Genomic DNA, 22,976 nt, shown 5'->3' with positions numbered 1-22,976 from the left:
ATCGACTATAAAAGCGATGGCAAGCAGTCAGTCAGTAATCGGAACTCGAAGCGAAACAGCGAACGGATCACCTGAAGCGAAGCGGAACAAGCGAATTGAGAGTTTTAAAGCGTTTGTGAAGTATTTAAGTGTTGAATACAGTTTTTAAGTTGTACTTTGGGGAGAATTTATTTATCCCGAACCCCAGCACGTAACAGTAAGAAAGGAACGTATGAAAAGAGTGTGGAACGGAGCGTTAAGATTTGAGTGAGAGAAAACGGAAAGAAAGGGAGAAGAGAATGACAGAGAAAAGGAAGATGGCGGAGACCGGTTCCGGACCGGAACATTTTTTAACTAGCGCGGAAGCGCTAGTCACCTCAGGCGGTGACTGGCGCTTCCGCGCACACTATAATCATTTTTGTGCACTCATACTATCATTATAAATATAAATGTTGAGGCCATAACCTTACCAGCCGATGCCACGACACGAAACTTCTTCGGGGTCGGTGATGATGGCCGTTTCAATTGCGAAGATTCCTGTTTTGTCTCGGGATAGGGACTTTTTGGCGGGAAGTCAAACCTATTAAGCGGAATTTTTTGAAGGAAAATTTTCACAAATTGTTTTTACCAGGAATTTGGAACCAGGCATAAAATCTCACTATTTATAGGTGATCTTCAACATGAGGGGCAAGCGCAAAAAGCGCAAAGCCGACGACTCACATCAAGATGTGGCAAGTGTCGACGACTCAGATACTTCGACCGATACTACTGAAACCGATAAGTATACCATTTATAAATCGGAAAATTACTGCCGTCAGTATCCAGAAGATGGTGGTAATTTTGAACATATTGTAATTTATGAAAGTTCCGAAACCAGGCCAATAGGCGACAGAGACCTCATGTCTCTTGGCGCTTCGTTGAAACAAGGCAACAAAGGCATAAAAAGATTTAAAAGAATCAACAAATACAAAATCGGAGCTATATTCGAGCGGCCAGGGTTAGCTAATAGTGCCCTATATAATACCAAAACGTTAAAGGACCTTCACCTAAAAGCATCAATTCCCGCCTTACTCACTGAAAGTACTGGTGTAATCCAAAATGTTCCCACCTATATGTCGAACAAAAACATATATAATGGATTATCAAGTTCCAGAGATGTAGTTTCCGTGCGTCGACTTATGCGTCAAGGGCGCGATGATGACGGCAAATCGTGTTTGCTGCCCACCCAAACAGTTGCCTTAACTTTCGCCTGCCCTACATTACCAGACAGTGTTGATATAGATTCATGGTACTTCGAGGTAAGCCTATACATTCCACCAGTTAGCCAATGCCTGCGTTGTCTACGCTACGGTCATATTGGCAAATTTTGTAAGAATTCGCAAAAATGCACCATCTGCGGTGAAGAACACCTATACAGAGACTGCCCTAAAGATCCTAAGGAAGCCATTTGTGTTCACTGCAGTGGCAATCACATAGCAATTTCATCAGATTTCCCTATTAAAAAAAAAATTGAAGAAAATAAAACTAAATACCAAAAAGTTGCATACGCCGATTTATTCAATGAGAAGTCTTTTCCAACATTAAACAAGTCTAAACTAACTGATAATATAAAAACCTCCTACAGTGCGATGACTTTGTAAACTTACTTATTTCTTCTATTATCAAAATAATATCTTTCAACAAGTCTGACGAAATGCATGTTACTTCTGCAGGCATCAAAAGCATTCTATTAGATACTTTCAGTACAAACAAAAACAGAAATAAAGATGAAACTACTTAATTTTTTTTATGGACTTGAATATAATTCAGTGGAATGTTCAAAGTCTATCTAGTAATAAACATGCTTTTACATATTTCCTTTAAAATAATGATATACATATTGCTTTAATTTCTGAAACATGGTTAAAACCCGAAAAAAAATTTATATCAAAGGTTACATAATAGAAAGATTAGATATTGGTAGCAACCATAATGGTGTTACTATACTTATAAAAAATAATTTGAATTATATTAGATTAAATACATTACATGACGATTCTTTGCAGAACATAGCTATTAGATTACAGTTCAACAATGAAGAAATCTCTATTGTTAACTTCTATAGTCCTACTTCAGCTGCCTCACAAAATTTTACTTATACACATATAAATAATTTGATCGATACTCTTCCAAAGCCCTTGTTATTGGCACAAGCCACCACTGTGGGTTCCCACAGATGGCGTCCCAATGCATTAGATCTCACAATTGTTTCATCATCACCATCACTTCGTTGCAACTGGTCTGTTCATCTTGTTCAGCTATTCTGAAAATACAAATAACAAAGCAAGTCAGGGTAATTTTTCAAAACCAAGCTACATAAATGTTGAGTGGTTCAAATATAAACAAATTGTTGACTCCAAAATTTTAGACCACACTTTCGATTTTTCCAATCCCATTCTTTCATACATAAATTTTTGTAATATTTTATTGTAAAGTGTCAATGATGCTAACATGAAACAAAAAAACACAACCTTATCACACAACACAAATCACAAAAAAAGGCTATGTCTACCTTGGTGGAATCAGACCTGTACTGCTGCCATAAAACAGTGTCGCAAGGTTTATTTGCAATTCAAATCAGATCCTTCTATGGAAAATTACATCTCATTTAAAAAACAACAAGCACTTAAAAACTTACACTTAGTAAAGAAAGAGAATCTTCTTGGACAGCTTTTTGTGAGTTACTCAATAGACAAACGCCATTATCGATCATCTGGAAAACAATAAGAAAATTTAACAAAACTGATCTTGATAGTAATGTTAAAAGCTCTACAAATAGCAGTTGGATACAAGATTTTTTAAATAAATTTACATGAAACCCCCAGACACAGGTCAATTTCAATATCCATGTATCAAACATACATACACACAATGAATTCCTTACTAAAAGTTTTAGTTTACCTGAACTACATAGTGCTCTCAACTCTAGACGCGATACAGCCTTTGGTTTAGATATTATTTCATACAAAATGTTGAAGAATCTCTCAGTTGACATGAAAAAAATGTTAATTCTCATATTAAACCTACTTTGGAATGCATCTCTGATCCCACCGGAGTGGAAAACTGATTGCCTTGTACCAATATTAAAACCAGGCAAAGATAACACAAATCACAATTCATACCGACCTATAGCTCTGACATCTTGTTTTGGTAAACTTTTTGAGCAAATGTTAAAACAAAGATTAGAGTTTTATATAGAATCAAATAAATTATTACCTTCAAATCAATTTGGCTTCCATAGAGGTTTTTCTGCTGCTGAAAGTATGAATAATATTTACTTAGATATTCATAGTTCATTTGCATATAAAAAATTCCTTGTCTGTGTTTTTCTTGATATTGTTGGAGCGTTTAATAATGTTGACCATCAAGTTCTCACTAGAGAGCTATTGACTCTCGGCAAACTTTTTTTTTTTTTTTTTCGGGTAGAGGGCCGAACCTCCTACGAGGTCCCCGCGCAAAAGGGGCGCGCGGGGTATGTGAGACTCAACGATCTGCATGGTGTTGTGAGCAGACCGCGGGCCCAAGGATTTTAGGGCCCACCCACTAAACGACTCCCCTGCACTCTTACACCCGACGTCCGATCCCCTCCGAGGTCAGAATCCGGATGAGGTAGGGGGGCTACCGCGGTCAACACTACAACCAGACGGCGCGGCTCACCCCAAGGACGCCCAGCCGACGGAGCCTTCGAGGCGAATCGAAGGCTCTGAAACGTCGGCCGTCTCGGTACGGCAGCCCGTCGGGCCGCCCAGACGGTGCCGCTGGTGTCCCGGAATACCCCGCTGGACCAGAACCAGCCTGCCGGGTCGGGACGCGATACACCGCCAAACGGTCGCTCTTGTTTGTTTGATGAAGAAATAAGACTAAAAAACAATTTACCTCCAGTAGTAACATGTGAACAAATTGTATTCAAGAAAATTTGCAGCGTTGGGTTTAATTATCTCTTGATTAAAAGAATACATTTAGGAGTTAGATTTATTTTAGAAAACGAATCCTTCTATACTCGCTTACCTTGGCATGACACTAAATTGACTATGTTGAATGAACACAACCAGGAATGGTACAAAGAAATAGTAACTAAAATAGATAAGGATGATTATATACCAGCTTCTCCAGGTTTCTTAATGGGGATGCTCAATGCAGGTTCAACTACTATGGGCTTAGTTGCAATTGCTGGAATCGATTTACCAAACACCATCATAAGGAGCTTAAGGTCGAGTGATGATTTTATGACCATATTTGTGCATCTGAAATTCCCCAATTGGCAACTTTAATTGGTGTAACATATAGTGCATACAGATTGTTTGGGATAAATCCGAGTAAAGAAAAAACTATTCTTTTTCCAGAATCCTTCGGTGAATATACAAGCTGATATCAGGACAAGGGTTTTGTGAAGCAATATGGGGTAGAGACTAGCTCTTTGAAGCCTGGAGGAAAAAATCCCCAAGATGATTTTAATTATGTAGTTTCAAATACTCTCCAATTAATAAGAATTATAAATGTTTTAGGAGCTATAACTAGAATAGCAGTAAGAGTAGACAATGTAAGAATATTATGGAATATAAAAGTTAAATATGGAGAAGCAGAGAGGAAAAATATTGGAGAAAATGTTATATTTCTAACGGATGGAGGAAAAAATCCATGGGTTCCTGAAAATTTAGCTTGTGATGAGGCCACCATTAGATTTAAGAACACAAGTACAGATTTAGATAGGAAATATTTCAGTAGAATAATAAAAATTCATTTTCTGAACCTCCTGAAGAACAATTATTATTTCAAAAAGATGTAGGATTATTAATAGCTAGTGATGACTCAACTCCTAGAAACGTATTCTGCTATATAAGTAGATCTAATAGAACAAATAAACAGAGCAATTCAGAAGAAGTAAAATTTGAGAAGGCAAATCAAGAAGCTTTTGAGATTGTTACGGCTATAGATCCTTCCTTCTTATTAACTATACCTTGTTTAAAAACACCATTAAATAAATATTTGGCTTCTACTATGATATTATTAAAAGAGAAATTAAGACAAAGTATGACTCCTGAGGAAATTACAAAAGTAGAATTGGCCGTGTCTAAATTAATCTCTGTTGATAAAGGATGAGCGAGAGGATGTTGATAATTTTGAATTCTTTGATGACCTATAGATACCACTAAAGATAGATAGTACTAAACGAAAAAGAGCCTTACCTCGTAAGATTTGTACGCATTGTCATAGAAAGAGACGTCAAAAATTGCACTCCGACGTTGTTTGTGCAAGTGACTGCCACTGTGAAAATGTTACGAAGAAAGAGTCGTCAACGGTCTTTAAGACACTTCAATTAGCTCCCATCCCAGCGCCGCAACCCAAGCGGATTGATGTTACTGATACCAGTCTAACTGAACCTCGCACACCAGTCGGTAGGAAATTATATAAAGCATGTGATTCAGCTCCTTACAGCATTCACATCCAAAAGATACAATCAAGTCCAAGTAACAATGTTTCTATCAATCCAATTTCTTGTGGCCGCTTCCTAAAAAATAAATCCACTAAAAACATAGTTAATGGAAGCTTGAAAAAAATACATAGAAATAGATTAGTTTTAGCTTTCACTAACTATGCAGATGCAAACTGTTTCTTAGAGAATCAAGCAATAAAACAAATTAATTGTAAAGCATTTATTACTTTTTTTTTTCGGGTAGAGGGCCGAACCTCCTATGAGGTCCCTGTACGGCAGCCCGTCAGGCCGCCCAGACGGTGCCGCTGGTGTCCCGGAATACCCCGCTGGACCAGAACCAGCCTGCCGGGTCGGGACGCGATACACCGTCAACCGGTCACTCTATTTACTCCACGGCAGCGCGCTAGAGTGCTGGTAGCGCGCCGCGCGGCCTCTACCCCCTCAGATCGCCCCTTCACCTTCACGGCTAAAGTTCGGTTTTCGTCCCGCTGTACAGGGAAGAAAGTGTAACATTTTGTCCCTGGGTTAGTGCGCATGCGCGTTAGTGTCCTCATCGGCTCTCACACACCTAAACTTCTCTGCCATTGTTGTTCTCGGGTAATTTGGAATATTGTGTTTAGTGTAAAAGTGAAATAAACAAAAGGCAATAAAATTTAATAGTGAAATTAATACTTAGTTAAGCTTAATAACAAAGATGAGTTCATCAGACAGTTCTTATTCAATGAGTAGTAGTGATGACGAGTCAAGAGATGTTGATGCAGAAGCACAAAACATTACACGAAATGTAGTGCAAAAAAAATCTATTTTAAAGTATCGGATTTGTTATGAAAATTTCATGAAATGGAGAAGAGAAAATAAAATTCAGGATCTCACAGAAAATGTATTTCTTGTTTATTTCGAGGAATTATTGAAAACATTAAAACCGTCGACATTCTGGAACCGGTGGTCCATGTTGAAATCATTAAATATAAAAACAAAAAATCCTCACATATGCAATTAGATCTAAGTGTACTTTTAAATTTTATTAAGCCATACGATGGGAGTAAGGAAACTCTTAATTCATTTCTAATAAATTGCAACAACGCCTACGAGCTCGCGAACAAAATTAAAAAACCGATTGTTTTCAAATACATTCTATGTAAGCTGCAAGGTCGAGCTGAAATCGCTTGCTCCATTAAGGAGTTTAATAACTCCGATCAACTAAAAACATTTCTAAAAACACAATTTAGTGAACGGAAGTATTACTCCTACTTAGTAACAGAACTACAGGAAAGCAAACAACAGGCAAACGAAAATATTGAAAATACTAGTCAATATGCGCTCAAAATTTAAACTCTTTTATCCCCAACTTCTCACGGAAATCTCGCTTAACACTACTAAAAATAAAGAAATTCACGGTCGCGTCGCAATGATGTAGGAATTAGCTCTCCACCACTTTCTAGTGGAACTACACCCGAGAATATCAAACATTATTAGGTGTAAGTTACCCCGTATGTGAAACGAAGCGATTAACTTTGCTATATCCGAAGAGAAAATTCAACAAACTCTGTATAGACGCAACGCGCCTATAGATCACGTACGCCCACGAAGAATAATAACAAATAATCCTAACATGCCCCGCGAAAACCGTAATCAATACAACAACCCTCAGATTCAGCGTTATAATTCACAAAATACTAACTCCAATCTAGTGTGTCGCTATTGCAAAAATCCGGGTCACACGATCGAGAACTGTAGAAAGAGAGAGTACAATAACAAATTCAAAAACTAATCTATTCCCGGTCCTTCCACCTCTTCACAAGCACCTAACCAATTTAAAAAGGTTAATCTTATTACTGAGCAAAACAGATACAACACGGTAGACTATAATGAAATTCCAAAACAAGAAAATTTAAACGCATAATGGACACCCACCCGCCGGTGTCACGAGAGTCCAGCATCAAGACACTCTCTCGTGACAAACCAAATCGACACCAAATATTCAAAAACAATCCCGATGAATCAAAACACACTCGCTGTATAATCTGTATCTAACTCGCTGAATCAAAACAAACTCGCTGTATCCTCTGTATCCGATTCGCTGAATCAAAACAAACTCGCTGTATCCTCTGTATCCGATTCGTTGAATCAATTATAAACTCGCTGTATCCACCGTATCTCCTAAATCTAAACAATCAAATTCAAAGCAGAGCACTGAATCCATTCCGCAAAATCCAAAGTCCGCAAAGAATCCCAACAGCTCAAAACATACAATATTTCTACTAATCCCGCAAAACAACACCTACCATTCATAGAAACAAAAACGACTCTATCCTCTGTTCCGTTTAAGCTATTCATACACAGTGGCGCATCAATTAGCCTCATAAAGTTGTCACATGACTAGTGTATCTTGCAATGGTTTTTGTACTCATGGTACATCATGTGTATGGTATAGATGGGAAGTTAGTCCTAATATAAATAAATTGGCTAAGGTTTATAATATTGTATCACAATTATGGATGGTTACTATAACTCTAAAGTATAAAAATATTTCTAAGACTATTATTATGAATACTAACAACCCTAAATATGACCTCAATGATATTATAAACAAGGAGTTCAGTCATATGCCTATATATGTAACTGGTATCTCTTATGAGGTACCCATACTGAGGAAGAATATAATTGAATATGATAATCATTTCTATAATATTGATGCTAGTTCACATAATATGCCTATCAAAAATATGATTGGTGATCTTCAAATATCCAAAGATGGAAAAGATATCATTTTTTATACTAATAATATAGATTGTAGTGTAGATAGCTGTGTTGTTAAGTGCTTATTAAATGAACCTTCTATAGGTAGATTGCTACCTAAGGGTATATATACAATGGATAGATCTAATATTGAGACTTTATCAATATATGGAGATAACTGGATTAACACTAAACATAGAGTTAGTGGGAATGTTAATATTGCTTTTGGTAATGTAGATCTTAAAGAGTTAATAGTTAAGAAACCTCATTGTAATATAGATATAGTTATGACTTATGCTTGCACATATTGCCTTGAACAACCTATTGCAGTATTATCTTCACACAATGTATTTTATGAGTCAAATTGCACTTTTAATAAACCTTTACTATCTTGTAATCTAGAAATGTATGAAATTACACAGATATCAAAGAACAAATATTGTAGAATTTTTGTACCACTCTTAAACCAAACTATTGATTTATCTTTTGAATATGAATATAAAGGAGAGCTAACTAACATGAAATCAATCAAGGCTGAAACAATGACTGATATAATGTCCTCTATTGTACATGATAGCTCATTTTATATATCATTAATTAGCTCATTATCTAGTTTCTTATTGATAACTACAATTAGTACTATTATTATAAGATTGGGTAGATTAGGTATATTAGCTTTCAACAAAAAAAGAATATGAGTCGTTATAAAAAAATAATTAAACTTGCACATAAGCAGGAGACCTATGACACATTCATAGTCGTCCTATAGTGTGAAGTACAAAATTATACACTATTGAGAATAGTTGTGGAAGCTTTAAAATACCTTGAATGGAATTAGGAATAGATTTTAAGCCTGTGTCTTTACATAATGCATTAAACAATAATCTCTGTTGATTGAATTCAGGACAATTAAAAAAATATGATCTAGATCACACATGCCAGAGTTACAATAAGTACATGCAGCTGATTCACTTAACTTTAATCTAAAAAGATGCGCAGGAAAATGGCCGTGGCCTATACGTAATCTACAAATAATCGATATAAAGGCTCTTCCCGGGAAGAATCTAAAATTATCAAACCAAGATTTAGTACTAGGTACTGGGACTATTTCAGCTAACCATTTACCTTTCGTTTCTCTGGACTTAGACAAGTAATTAGACCAACGTTTCATCATATTTTGTTTAATTGAATAAACTAAATCTGAGTACGGAACTTTAAAATCGGAAATATTTATATCTTTTGTAGATTTCGCTAACTTATCAACAAATTCATTACCCACAATTCCAGAGTGACCTGGCACCCAGCAAAATTCATTAAATATATTTCTGAAATACAAAAAACTCAAACAACTTCTTAACTTATAAATTAAATAATTTACAGATGCACTAATACATTTATTTTTAAGAGCTTGCAAGGCGCTCATTGAATCAGATAGAATTAAAATTTTGTCCCCTGCAGAGTAATTTACTCGAATGTGCTCTAAAGCATATATAATGCCTAGTACTTCAGCCGAAAAAACAGAGAAAAAATTGCTACATTTATAAACTGATCCTATGTTCATGGACGAATCAAAAAATGCAAAACTAGTTCTATCTTTAGTTTTAGAGCCATCTGTATACACTTTAACAAAATCAGTCTTATCTTCAAGGAACTCCAGAAAATCATTTTTAGATTTAAACTTGATTAGATCAACAGCCACATCTCTCAACATGTCATGAAAGTTATATTCGAAACAAGGCAATAGGGTAGACCAAAATACCACATCCTGAAATTCAAAATTCAAGTACGTTATGGCACTGGATATGGATGAAGAATTAGGAAGCGGAATTAAATTATAATTTGGAATATTTGCATACTTCAAATACCTGTAAGTTACTTGATTATCACGGCTAATAAATAAGCTTAAGGCAATAATTATCTATTATAAAACTTCTTCGTATGAATAGAGGAACAATACCAGCCTCAACTTCCAAGGAATTAATTGGAGACGACATCATAGCACCAGTAATTATTCGTAATGCTCTATTTTGCACAATATCTAATTTCCTAAGAATAGAAAAATTCGCGTCCGAAAAGAACATACTGCCATAATCGAAATGGCTTCGGATTGTTGCAATGTAAATAGTTTTTAAAACTTTGGGATCAGCTCCCCATTTTACTCCAGTTAGCGATTTTAATATATTCAAACCTAATTCAGCTCTTTTACAAATAACATCAATATGAGTTTTCCACGAAAGATCAAAATCTAGAGAAAGACCAACATATTTTACGAAAGATTGAGCAGGAATAATATCATAATTGTATAAAACTTTAGGGTAATGCAATCCATTTTGGGAAAATAAAATTGCAGAACTTTTGGAAATATTGACCTCATGCTTTAGGGAATTAGTAAGTAAATCGTAAATATTACGCAAACAACTATTCATAACCGATTCACCACTTTTAATATCATTACAGTTTACATAGAGAACAAGATCGTCAGCAAAAAATAAATGTTTAACAGAATTTGGAATTTTCTTTATGAAACGTACTAAACTAAGTATGAATATGAGAGGTGATAAAACGCAACCTTGAGGAGTACCTTTAGTATAATTTTTAGGACCAAATAAACTAGATTTAATTTTCAAAAACAAAGAGCGCTTGTTCAGAAAATTGTACAGCCAGAACAGAACATGTCCTGGAAAGCCTAAAGAATGTAGACTTTCAATAAGGTAGGAATGATCTATATTATCAAAAGCCCCTTTAACATCTAAAAATACCGCTAATGTAAATTGATTATTATGGAAGTTATTTTTAATATCGCCAATCAAACAGCTTAAGTTATCTATCGTACTTTTACCTTTACGAAATCCGTATTGAGTACTTGGTATTAAGTTGTTATTTTCAGTAAACCACTCTAACCTGTTTTTTAACATAGTTTCGAAAATTTTCGAAAAACAAGAAGTTAAAGAAATGGGTCTGTGAGAATTGATACAGTTGGGATCCTTGTAAAGCTTTAAAATCGGTACTACATGTTGAGTTTTCCAAATCGGAGGAATACAGTTGTTTTGCCAAAGATCATAAAATATTTGCCATAAAATTTCCTTAGCATACTGGGGAAGATTTTTGATTACTTTATAAGGGATGAAATCAGGACCAGGGGAGGTTTCCTTTTTATTTTCTAACGCAGTCGCAAATTCGCCCATAGAGAATGGGTCTACCATCCATTGAGCCTCCGGTTGTCCGTGGCTGTTAAAAAAATCTTGTAACTTAGATTCAGAAATTTCATTCTCAGAACCAGTTATCGAGTTCAAAAACAAAGATGCATTAGCGGGATTTTGAAAAAAACTTGAAGACGAAGAAATATGATTGAGTTTAGCGTGTTTAAATCTACGAATGTGATCCCAAATAATTTTACTCGAAGTCATTCGATTGAATGATGAGCAAAGATTCATCCAGCTTGAACGTTTTATTTCATATAAAGTTCTTTTCTTCAAAGCGTCCAGCTTTTTGAAAATAATATAGTTTTCCATATTTGGATAATGCTTGTACGATAATAAAGCAACTTTGGCTTGTAAAACTACGCGGTCACAATCAGCATTCCACCAAGGAACAGCTTTGGAACAATTCCGTTTTTTGTGCGAGTAACACTTTTTGTCAAAAGTCATTAATATGTCATGTAAAATACTCAAAAACATATTATAATTTTCAAGAGGGTTATCAGCGAAGCTAAAACTTGAAAACTCACTTTCACATAACTTATTAAATTTTGACCAGTCAAACTTATTAAAATTTATGTTAGCTAAAGAGGTATTATCTAGTGTATCAACTTGATTTATTGAAGAGGTGGTCGGGCCAAAGGAAGGATGGGAAGGAAGAAAAGCATCGTTAAAGACTTCAATAAGTAGTGGGAAATGATTACTACTGAGCAAATCATCAAGGACAGAAACTGTGCAACTAGAGCTAAGAGCAGGGGAAGCGAATACTAGATCCAATACATTTCCTTGTTGACCAAATGGAGCAAAGGTTGTGATTGTGTCATCATTTAAACAAACTAACTCAGAACTTTCCACATAATCATGAAGGGCTTTACCTCTTCTATCATTGACTCTTGAACTCCAGGAAGCATGATGTGCATTGAAGTCACCAATTATTAAATAATTATTTGAAACAAATTTAGAACATGAATCTTTCAATAAATTAATAGTGAACTTACCATTTGGTGGTGGAGGAATGTAAACACATAGAATGTCAAAAGAAAAATTATTAATGTAAACTGTAATTAAAATATTTTGAAAATGATATTGAGAAATTGTGTCTATTATTTTAAATTTATACTTAGAGCGTAATGCAATAGCAACCCCACCATGTGGGTGGTTGGAATCTCTTCTTATAACATTAAATCCAGGTAATTTGATGATTTTATGTGAAGTTAACCAGGTTTCATTGAATAAAATCATATCAACACACTTGTCAAGTTTACTGAGGAAATCTTTAAGTTGATCTAATTTAGGAAATAAACTTCTAGAGTTCCAATGAATGATATTAAACTGACCAACAGAATTATGCATATAAGATTGAGTAGAACTATCCATAATTTATGATGTAAAATTCGTTACTAGCATTTCTTTAATTAATTGAGTAGATATAGGTCCAGAAGGGGATTTAGAATCCTTTTTCTTTAACAATTCTATTAAAGTTTTTGTAATGGTTCTGATGACAATTTCTGAATTGATAATGTCTGAAATTAAAGCCCTACCTTGAGGGGTCTTCGCAGATATAGGTATGTCAGAAGAGGTCACGGGGTTCTTAATAACAGGAGTCTTTAGTATGGCTGCATATGATGTTTGCTTGCCGATGATCTTATTTTTTACTTCAGCAACCTTGGCTGCCTTTACTGAGGAAGAGTAAGAAACTGCAGAATGTGGCCCACTGCTGGCCCACTGCAGTTGGAGCACTTGAAGATGTTGGGAGTGCTGCACTCCTTATAAAAATGATTGCCTGAACAAATAGAGCAAACTTGAGTGGCTTTACAGGCACCACTTCCATGTCCGAATTTGTAGCATTTGAAGCACTGTAACACAGGTCTAATATAATCCGAAACAGGCATCCAAATATGCTCGTATGTGACGTGATCAGGATGGCTAGACGCCAAAAATGTAACCAGCACAGTTGGCAGTGGCTTGTCACTTCCATTCTCTTGTTTTTTGAAAAATCTTTTTACTCCGAGTATTGTGCATGAAGCTTTTAAATTTACTAAAAGAGATTCTTCGTTCAATTCCACAGGAGCTCGAATAATTCCTTGACTCTCAATGCTATCGTAAGGTATTTTTGCTGTCCAATTGTTTAACTCCATAAAACTTACATTTAATAAAAAAGCGTTGGCATCCCGAGCACAGCCAAAGTAAATTTTAGCAAAAAAGTTCCCAGCAGCTTTGACATACTGGACCCCTTGAATATTTTTTAATGCTTTGTTGGTTCTTAACAGGTCCATTGGGACTCTGTTATTTGGTTGTGAGATGCTTGATTGAAGAAGCACTGGGTATTCTTTTTTTGTAAGGTCTTCGTAAAGAGCATGGTGGTCTTTAAAAAGACCGCGCTTATTTTTAATGAAAGTCATTTTTATTTTGCGGCTTTCGTCGTATTCAGATGACTTCATTCTTCTTTTTCCCATTATTATGGGAGCGGACACAGGGGCGGAGCTGAAGCCCTCACCCCCGTCGTCATCGTCCATTATTACGGAACACACTTATGAAATATAATTTTAAACTCAAACACAGTGAAAAATTAGGAAACAATGTCGTAAAAAAGGGCTAAAACCAAATAAATTAAAATTAACTTGAAAAAAGCGCCTATTTATTTTGACGTTCCCGCCCTTTTCATCTCATGTAAGTAGTTTGTAAAAAAAAAAAAAACAAGATTTCAGGAGCAGCAGTAATGGAGGGATAAATGCAATGACACAGATTATACCTATAACATAGATTACCCAACTCAACATACCGCCCCCCAAAACGAAGTTTTTGAGAAACATACAGTAAATCATAGAAAAATTGTAAATTTTCATTCTGATAAGCTCCAAGAGTTTAACCAAACAAATTACTAGAATTTACAATGTCAAACATAAATCAGATTTTAAAATACAAATCAGAAAGTACAAAACAACCTATAATAAATAGGTGAATTTTATGAACATTAGGTCATTCTTAATGTATCATTAACTTTACATGAATAAATATATACTTTTTAAAACATCCTTCTTTACCAATCCTTTAACTATTATTGCCAATTAAATGTTAACTATTTGTAAATATATTTATAGATTTACTTAAATTTAATTTAGTAAAAAAAAAACAATAAAGTTTATAAAGTAACCAAATTTTAAGTTTAATGAAAGTCATTCATTAAATGGCAATTTACACAGTCTACTAATAGTTCTCTTAATCAATTTACCACAACATTTTAAGCTATAAACTCTACAGATGTTATCAGAGCCAGGATATTTTTCAACTATGCGACCTAAGGCCCATTTACCCGGAGGAAGGTGATCTTCCTTAATCAGAACCACTTCTCCAATTTTAAACTCCTCCTTTAAAGTTAACCATTTAGGTCTTTGTTGTAAACGTGTGAGATATTCCGTCTTCCATTTATGCCAAAAGTTTTGAAGTATCCTCTGAGTATGTTGCCATCTAGACAGTCTGTTTACATTCACTTGGCTAAGACCTGGTTCAGGTACATTGATTGAAGCTTCTCCAATGAGGAAGTGTCCAGGAGTAAGTACATTTAAATTGTCAATATCATTATGATCTATTGGACATAGTGGTCGTGAGTTTAAGCAGGCTTCAATCTGGCACAGTGTGGTGGACATCTCTCCAAAGGTAAGTGTTCTATCAAGAATTCTTCTTAATTAATTTTTTATAGATTTCACCCCAGCTTCCCATAAACCTCCAAAATTTGGGCTATAAGGTGGGTTAAAGTGCCAATGGGTTCCATCTTCAGCTAAAATGTTTATTAAATCTTCAGGTATACTTAATTTTGCTTCTTGCCACATTTTAGCTAATTCTTTCTTTGTTCTTCTCAACTCTAGGTCAGTAGAAATATTATCTCCACGAGACATCAATATTTCTTCATGGGTGAGCCATTTAGGGCCGTTCCACCATAAACTAAATTCTTTGAGATCAGAAAGAAGCATTCCTCTTGATGCTATGTCTGCAGGGTTGTCTTGAGACTGTACATGATACCATGCATTTCTAATATTGTCAAGCACTGTTACTACACGATTTCTCACAAATGTTTGCCATCTTGTCGGGTCTCCAGTAAGCCATGATAGTACTATGGTAGAATCTGTCCAAGCAAAGATTTGTTTCCTTGGTATCCGTGTAGCACGACTAATGTGTTTCAAGAGCTTTGATAATAACACTGCACCGCACAGTTCCAAACGGGGCAGTGAGACTGTTTTAACAGGTGCGACTCTAGTCTTCGCTGCTATCAGCATAGTTTTATATTCATTATTGTAAGTTTTGACTCTCAGATAAGCAACTGCTCCATATGCAATTGTTGATGCATCACAAAATCCATGTATTGACACATCTTCTATGACATCACTAGTAATAAGTAACCAGCGTGGTATTTTAATTTCCTTTAAATCTCTTTTAGTTTCAGAGTCTACTTCATCCCAGGTAAGTCTTTTCACATGGGGGTGGTGCGGTCGATGGCACTGTACGGGGCTCCCGTATGGTGCCACGCCCTGACCCGCAAGAACGTCGCGGCGCTGCGACGTCCGCAGCGCGCGATCGCGGTCAGGGCGATCCGAGGATACCGCACCGTCTCCTTCGAGGCGGCGTGCTTGCTCGCCGGGGCGCCACCCTGGGACCTGGAGGCGGAGGCGCTCGCTGCCGATTACCGGTGGCGTAGCGACCTTCGCTCTAGGGGGGAAGGGCGCCCCGGCGAAGGAGTAGTTCGAGCGCGGAGGCTCCAATCTCGGCGGTCCGTGCTGGAGGCGTGGTCTCGCCGCTTGGCGGACCCGTCGGCCGGCCTCCGTACCGTCGAGGCGGTCCGCCCGGTTCTCGCGGACTGGGTGGGCCGCGACCGCGGATGCCTCACCTTCCGGCTGACGCAAATGCTTACCGGCCACGGATGTTTCGGCCGGTACTTGCATAAGATAGCCGGAAGGGAACCGATGGCGCAGTGCCACCACTGCGCGGACCGCGACGAGGAAGACACAGCGGAACACACGCTGGCGCGTTGCTCTGGATTCGATGAGCAACGCGCCGCCCTCGTCGCGGTCATAGGAGAGGACCTCCCGCTGCCGCGCGTCGTGGCTACGATGCTCGGCAGCGACGCGTCCTGGAAGGCGATGCTCGACTTCTGCGAGTCCACCATCTCGCAGGAGGAGGCGGCGGAGCGAGAGAGGGAGAGCTCTTCCCTTTCCGCACCGATCCGTCGCCGTCGAGCCGGGGGCCGGAGGCGGGAATACGCCCGTATGTCCCGGCCCCTGTAGGTAGCGGCCTCCCCCCGGTGAAGGTCAAGGGGCGACCTGAGGGGGTGAGGCCGCGCGGCGCGCTACCAGCACTCTAGCGCGCTGCCGTGGAGTGAATAGAGCGACCGGTTGACGGTGTATCGCGTCCCGACCCGGCAGGCTGGTTCTGGTCCAGCGGGACACCAGCGGCACCGTCTGGGCGGCCCGACGGGCTGCCGTACCGAGACGGCCGACGTTTCAGAGCCTTCGATTCGCCTCGAAGGCTCCGTCGGCTGGGCGTCCTTGGGGTGAGCCGCGCCGTCTGGTTGTAGTGTTGACCGCGGTAGCTCCCCTACCTCATCCGGGTTCTGACCTCGGAGGGGATCGGACGTCGGCTGTAAGAGTGCAGGGGAGTCGTTTAGTGGGTGGGTCCTAAAATCCTTGGGCCCGCGGTCTGCTCACAACACCATGCAGATCGCTGAGTCTCACATACCCCGCGCGCCCCTTTTGCGCGGGGACCTCGTAGGAGGTTCGGCCCTCTACCCGAAAAAAAAAAAAAAAAAAAGGTAAGTCTTTTCAACCATAGTCTTTGTATTATTAGTTTTCCAGGTAACTATACTTCTCTTAGTGATGGTAAGTGGCACTTCTGGCAAATTAAGATTATACTGTAGCACATCATCTCCTATATTCCATGATAACCCCAACGTTCTAACAGTTCCTCCCAGGTTCATATCCACATTTATCAATGTACTTCTTTCTGTAGGTGAAATATTTTTCATAAATTCAATACTATTAGAAGACCATTTTTGTAATTTGAAACCGCCACGATTCAAGATGTCATTAACATTTCTTGCTGATTCAATGGCTCCACTTACTGTATCGTTACCAGATAATAAGTCATCCATCCAGAAGTCTTCCATAATCATTCTAGTTGCTTCAGGGAAACCTTTGCCTTCATCTTCTGCAACTTGTTGTAGAGTTCTTACAGCAAGGAACGGAGCCGAAGCAGTTCCAAATGTTACCCAAAGCAATCTGAAATCTTTGACTTTAAGATTTGGATCAATTCTCCACAAAATTCGTTGGTAATCTGCATCCGGTTTGGTAACCAATATCTGCCGATACATTTTCTCAATATCTGCTATAAAACAAACCCGTTTTAGTCTCCATCTCATAACCAATGATCTCATGTCTTCTTGCAATTGTGGGCCAACTAGTAACTCATCATTAATGGAAATATTATTAGATCCCATTGAGGAGGCATTGAACACAGTTCTTACTTTGGTAGTCTCACTTGTATCCTTTACAACTGCATGATGAGGAAGGTAGACAGAGGGTTTCCTTAATTCTTCTTCTGGTACTTCTTCCATATGATTCAATTCCATATATTCTTGCATCACTTTAGTGTATTCTGTCTTTAACTTCATGTCTCTCTGTAATCTTCTCTCTAGTTGTGTTAGTCTTCTTAGTGCTATATCCCTGGTATTACCTTCTGTACTTAGTATGACATCTGATTTAAAAGGTAATTTCACAATGTATCTTCCTTCATTGTCTCTCCTAACATTTTCATAATAAATGTTCTCACAGAGTTCCTCTTCTTGTGTAAGTTTTCTTTGATTATCACAGTCTAACTCCCATAGTGTGTGTAACAGTTCATCAAAATCCATGTGGTGGTACATAACTGTTATTTTCCTTTCTTCAATGTCATTGTGTATCTTTCCAAAGAGAATCCATCCAAAACTTGTATGTTGTGCGCATGGAGAGCCAGGAGGACCTCGAATAATTTCATTTTTCAGAATGGCTGCATATACTTCTACACCTAGAAGCATATCAACTCTCCCTGGTTGATTAAAGGTGGGATCTGCCAGCTTGAGACCTTTCAAATGTGACCAGGTGAGTGTGGAGTCGGCAATAGTTGTGGACGGTAAGTATGTTGTTAAACGTGAAGGCATCACATATGCTTCCACGTTGAGCTTGAAATTGCATTGGTATCTAGATAATATTTCAAGCTGGACTGCCAGATTTACTTCCGTTTGTGTAGATCCAACTCCAGTGATTGTCCCCTTAGTGGGTGTTTCTTTGACTTTCAAAAGTTGTGCTGCTCTTTCACTAATTAAATTAGCCTGTGACCCTTGATCTATTAAAGCGCGCAATACTGTATAATGTCCTGTACTATTCTTAACAGTTATCAATGCTGTGGCCAACAATGCTGTGGACCTCTTTGTCGCCATATGCGACAGTATAGCAACGTCTGCATCATTATCCTCTATAGGGCCTGGTTGGATGTTTGTGTCTTCAACTTGTTTATAGTTTGTCTCTAATCCATTGATTGTTTTGTGTAGTAACGAATGGTGTCTTACCACAAATTCTGCATGATATTCTGAGTCGACATTTAAACACTGGGTGTCCTGGTAGTAAGCAATTATAACATAAATTCTTGTTCTTCACAAAACCAATTCGTTCATCTGGTAACAGTTTAATAAATTCTTCACAATGACAAAGGGTATGATTTTCTTTACATTTAATGCAGATCTTTTCTGTTGTGGAAATTTGGAATGTTTTTTGTTTATAAGATTTCAATTCTTTTGTTTGAGGTGTGTATGTTACTAATTCCATTGTTCTAAATTTACAATCTAGAAAGTTTTTCATTTCTTGCCAAGTAGGTAGGTCTTCACTATTTCTATGGAAACTATTCTATGGAAACTATACTCTTCCCATGCTTTATGTGTTTCAGGATCCAGTCTTTGCACAATTATGTAGATTATAATTAAATCCCATGACTCAACAGGTAAGTTAAGGTTTTGTAGGCTACTCAGGCATTCAGTTGTAGTATCTAATAATCCTTTTAGTTGAATGGCATTAGGTGTGTTTATTTTTGGTTGTTGAAACAATCTTCTTAAAAGTGAAGTAACAATTAGTTTCTTATTACCATATCTCTGTTTTAAAATGTCCCATGCCTGTTCGTAATTGGTTTCAGTCACCGATATGTGTTTGAGTAGAGAAGCCGCTTCATCAGCAACACTTGCCTTTAAGTAATGTAATTTTTGAACTTTAGATAATGTGATATTGTGATGAACAAGTGAAGTTAATATGTCGTTGTAGGTTGGCCAATCATCATAATGTCCAGTAAACGTAGGTAATTGTATATGGGGTAATTTTATATTCAAATCTTGTTGTTTAATTGGTGTGGGGGTACCTGCAGTTTGTACGAAATTGGACAAAGTATCCTTCAAATCTGATGTTGAATCCATATATAATTCTTCAATATTGCTGTACACATTTTCTTTGAAATATAATATATCCGATCTTTTTTCTTTGGTGAGGGACTTCACAAGAGTGTCGTGTGTTTCTTTAAATATTTGCCAGTAATCTTCGATGGTATTCAACCTCGTTTCTACGTACCCCTTCGTCATACGTGTCTTTGGACATTTTTTAATGTTTGTCGTGCATTTTAATATCAGATCAGCTTTTTCCTCCAGAATATTGATAAATTCTGTGATTTTGCTCATATTGTCGAAGTCAATTCAAGTTAAACACACTCGAGTTTGTTGCAAATCCGGTTCGATAAGGACCAAAATACGTTTGTTCACCCACTTTGTCGTATTTAAATAATAACTTGGATAGTTTTATAGAATTTATTAAACGTAACTTTTTAGAGACAAACAATCTGTATAAATTTTGCAGCAGTAATGGAGGGAAAAATGCAATGACACAGATTATACCTATAACATAGATTACCCAACTCAACACAACGTCTATTCAAAAAATGCCAAAAATCACAAAAGAAGTAATCGCGTTCAACGGTTAAGGGTCATCAGAGAACGTAATACACTCTTTAGGCCACTTCCTAATCAACATTCTGGCAGCACAACACCGGTTTATTTAAACCCAGACCTAGACTTCCCTTATGATGGAATTATAGGTAACGATTTCTTCTCTGCATTCAATTCCCAAATCGATTACTCCAAAGAAATACTCACCCTTGGCGACCTAAACTTCAAACTCCAATTCCATGAACTTTTTTTTTTTTTTTTTTAATTCCTTGAACCTAACCTTATTATACCTACCTGCTAGATCCGAAGTCGTCGTGGAATGTTCCATTGCCAATCCAGAATTAAAAGAAGGTCTCATCCTAGATCAAAATATCTCTGATAATCTCTTAGTAGCTAACTGTGTCGTAAAAACATAGTCAAACAATAGAGCCAACATCACTGTAGTCAATATCTCCGAATTCGATATAACGTTAAGAAATAATTTGAAATTAAGACTCGATCCTATTGACACTATCCCTAAATATCACACGAATAAATCCAACATTATAAATTATGCTAATTCCAATGAAACAAATTCAATCCAAAGAACAAAACAAGTACTAAGCATGCTACGCATATCCCATTTAAATAAAGAAGAAATAGAACTTTGCACAGACTATTCCGACATCCTAATGAAAAACTAACATATACTAATGCTATTCAACACGACATTAAAACCACATCAGAAGTTCCAATTCATACAAAAACTTATAGATTCCCCGAGAACGAGGGAAGTAGATAAACAAATTAATGAAGTGCTAGAACAAGGCATCATAATGACCTTCAATATCCCCTTGGACCTCACACATTTGGGTTGTACCAAAGAAACTCGATGCATCAGGCCAACAAAAGTGGCGCATAGTTATAGACTTAGAAAACTGAATGATATAACCATCGGAGATACCTACCTATATAATTCCACAAATTACCGAAATCCTAGACCAATTAGGAAAAAGTACATACTTCGCTACTTTAGATTTAGCCTCCGGATTCCATCAAATTCTCGTAAATCAACCTGAAAAAATAGCCTTCAGTGTCCCTCAAGGATGAGCTTTGGACTCAAAAACGCACCCTCTTACTTCCAACGTCTAATGAATACGACTCTATTCGGTCTGCAAGGTCTACGCTGTTTCGTATATTTAGATGACATGATTCGTCTGCTATTCCTCTGACTTGAAAACACAAATCCAAAGCCTCGCTGAAATCTTCCAGAGACTCAGAAATTTCAATCTCAAACTACAACCTGACAAGTGCGAGTTCCTACGACGAGAAGTCGCTTATTTAGAGCACACAATCTCCACTGACGGAGTCAAACCTAACCCAGACAAAATAAAAGCAATCGTTGAATTCCCTACACATTCTAATCCCTTAAGATCCCTAAGACATTAATTTCTTCCTTGGTCTCGTTTTCTACTATTGCCAATTCATTCCCGATTTTTCGAAAATTGCTAAACCCCTTACTTCTTTACTAAAGAAAGAAACTCCATTCAATTGGTAGAATCAACAACAGATATCATTCGATCTCTTAAAACAAAAACTCACTACTGCCCCTGTGCTCGCCTATCCAGATTTCTCTCAACCTTTCCTTCTAACCTGTGACGCATCAAATCACGATGTCGGATCCGTACTATCATCCTGATGATACTATCATCTATCCTATCCCACAGAAATTTCTAGAATATTAAAAGAAAAACATGATATTCCGATCGCCGGTCATCTCGGTTCCAACCGAATGTTAAACAGGATCAAAGAACGTTATCACTGGAGAAATATGCGTTCAGACATCGAAAACTACGTTAATAATTGTAAACTGTATCAGTCAAATAAAGCTCTGCGCAAGATCAAAAAATCCCCCATGCAAATCACCACTAGCTCTATTCGCCCCTTTGAGAGGATTAGCCTCGATCTCGTTGATCTCTTGCCTGAAGCTGGCATTTTAAAGCTTAAATTCATTCTCACTCTTCAAGATAATTTGACCAAATTTTCCATTGCGTACCCAATCTCTAATGCTACCGCAGAGGAGTCCTGCGAATGTTTAATCCATTTCATTTCCTTATTTGGTATCCCGAAATCAATACTCACTGATCAGAGAACCAACTTCACCGCCGAACTATTTAAAAGAACTTGTCAATTTTTTTTAATTAAATAACTGATCCTCTCCCTACCATCCTCAAACGCAGGGCGCCCTGAAAAGAAGCCACTCGACACTAAAGGAATACCTGAAGTCTTATGTAAATGATAACCATACAAACTAGCATAAATTCGTATACATAGCCATGCTCACCTACAATAGTACAATCCACACCACTACTCAATTTACACCTTACGAACTCGTCTTTGGTCATAAACCATATAATTACACCCGACGCCGTCTTTGATTTACGATTAGATGTCACATACCCAGAATATTTTAAGATGCTTAGTCACCGCCTCAAAATATCAAGAGAAAAAGCTCTACAAAATATTAGTGCCTCTAAAGAGAAGTCCAAGAAGTACTATGACAGATACTCTCGCTCCGTCCAATACAAGGTTGGAGATTACG

General features: G+C 37.5%; 2 protein-coding genes and 1 non-coding gene across 4 annotated transcripts; 2 read left to right on the top strand and 1 right to left on the bottom strand.

Moving 5' to 3' along the window:
• The first annotated feature begins 331 nt into the window (after positions 1–331).
• On the top strand, positions 332–12,482 carry LOC119629460 (uncharacterized). The gene is made up of 2 exons (XM_038015252.2): positions 332–10,058; positions 10,649–12,482. Exon 1 carries the CDS (start codon positions 660–662, stop codon positions 1,617–1,619), a length of 960 nt encoding a protein of 319 aa, XP_037871180.2. The 5' UTR covers positions 332–659; the 3' UTR covers positions 1,620–10,058; positions 10,649–12,482.
• LOC119629449 (RNA-directed DNA polymerase from mobile element jockey) lies at positions 1,515–22,745 on the bottom strand. 2 transcript variants are annotated; one of them, XM_062672083.1, is made up of 3 exons: positions 3,235–22,745; positions 2,657–2,731; positions 1,515–2,281 (listed from the first exon to the last, which is right to left on the bottom strand). In XM_062672083.1, the coding sequence occupies exon 1, from the start codon at positions 12,763–12,765 to the stop codon at positions 10,081–10,083; it is 2,685 nt and encodes an 894-aa protein (XP_062528067.1). In that variant the 5' UTR covers positions 12,766–22,745; the 3' UTR covers positions 1,515–2,281; positions 2,657–2,731; positions 3,235–10,080. Both variants share the same exon structure in this region, with proteins under 2 accessions (XP_062528067.1, XP_062528068.1).
• Positions 17,531–17,675, top strand: Mir3242 (microRNA mir-3242). Its single transcript, NR_107527.1, has one exon. It is a non-coding gene; the product is annotated as a microRNA mir-3242 (primary transcript).
• Positions 22,746–22,976: the final 231 nt, after the last annotated feature.

The sequence above is a fragment of the Bombyx mori genome, chromosome 14 (assembly GCF_030269925.1).
Source record: "Bombyx mori chromosome 14, ASM3026992v2".
Lineage (NCBI taxonomy): Eukaryota > Metazoa > Arthropoda > Insecta > Lepidoptera > Bombycidae > Bombyx > Bombyx mori.
This window is presented reverse-complemented; position numbering and strand designations above follow the sequence as displayed.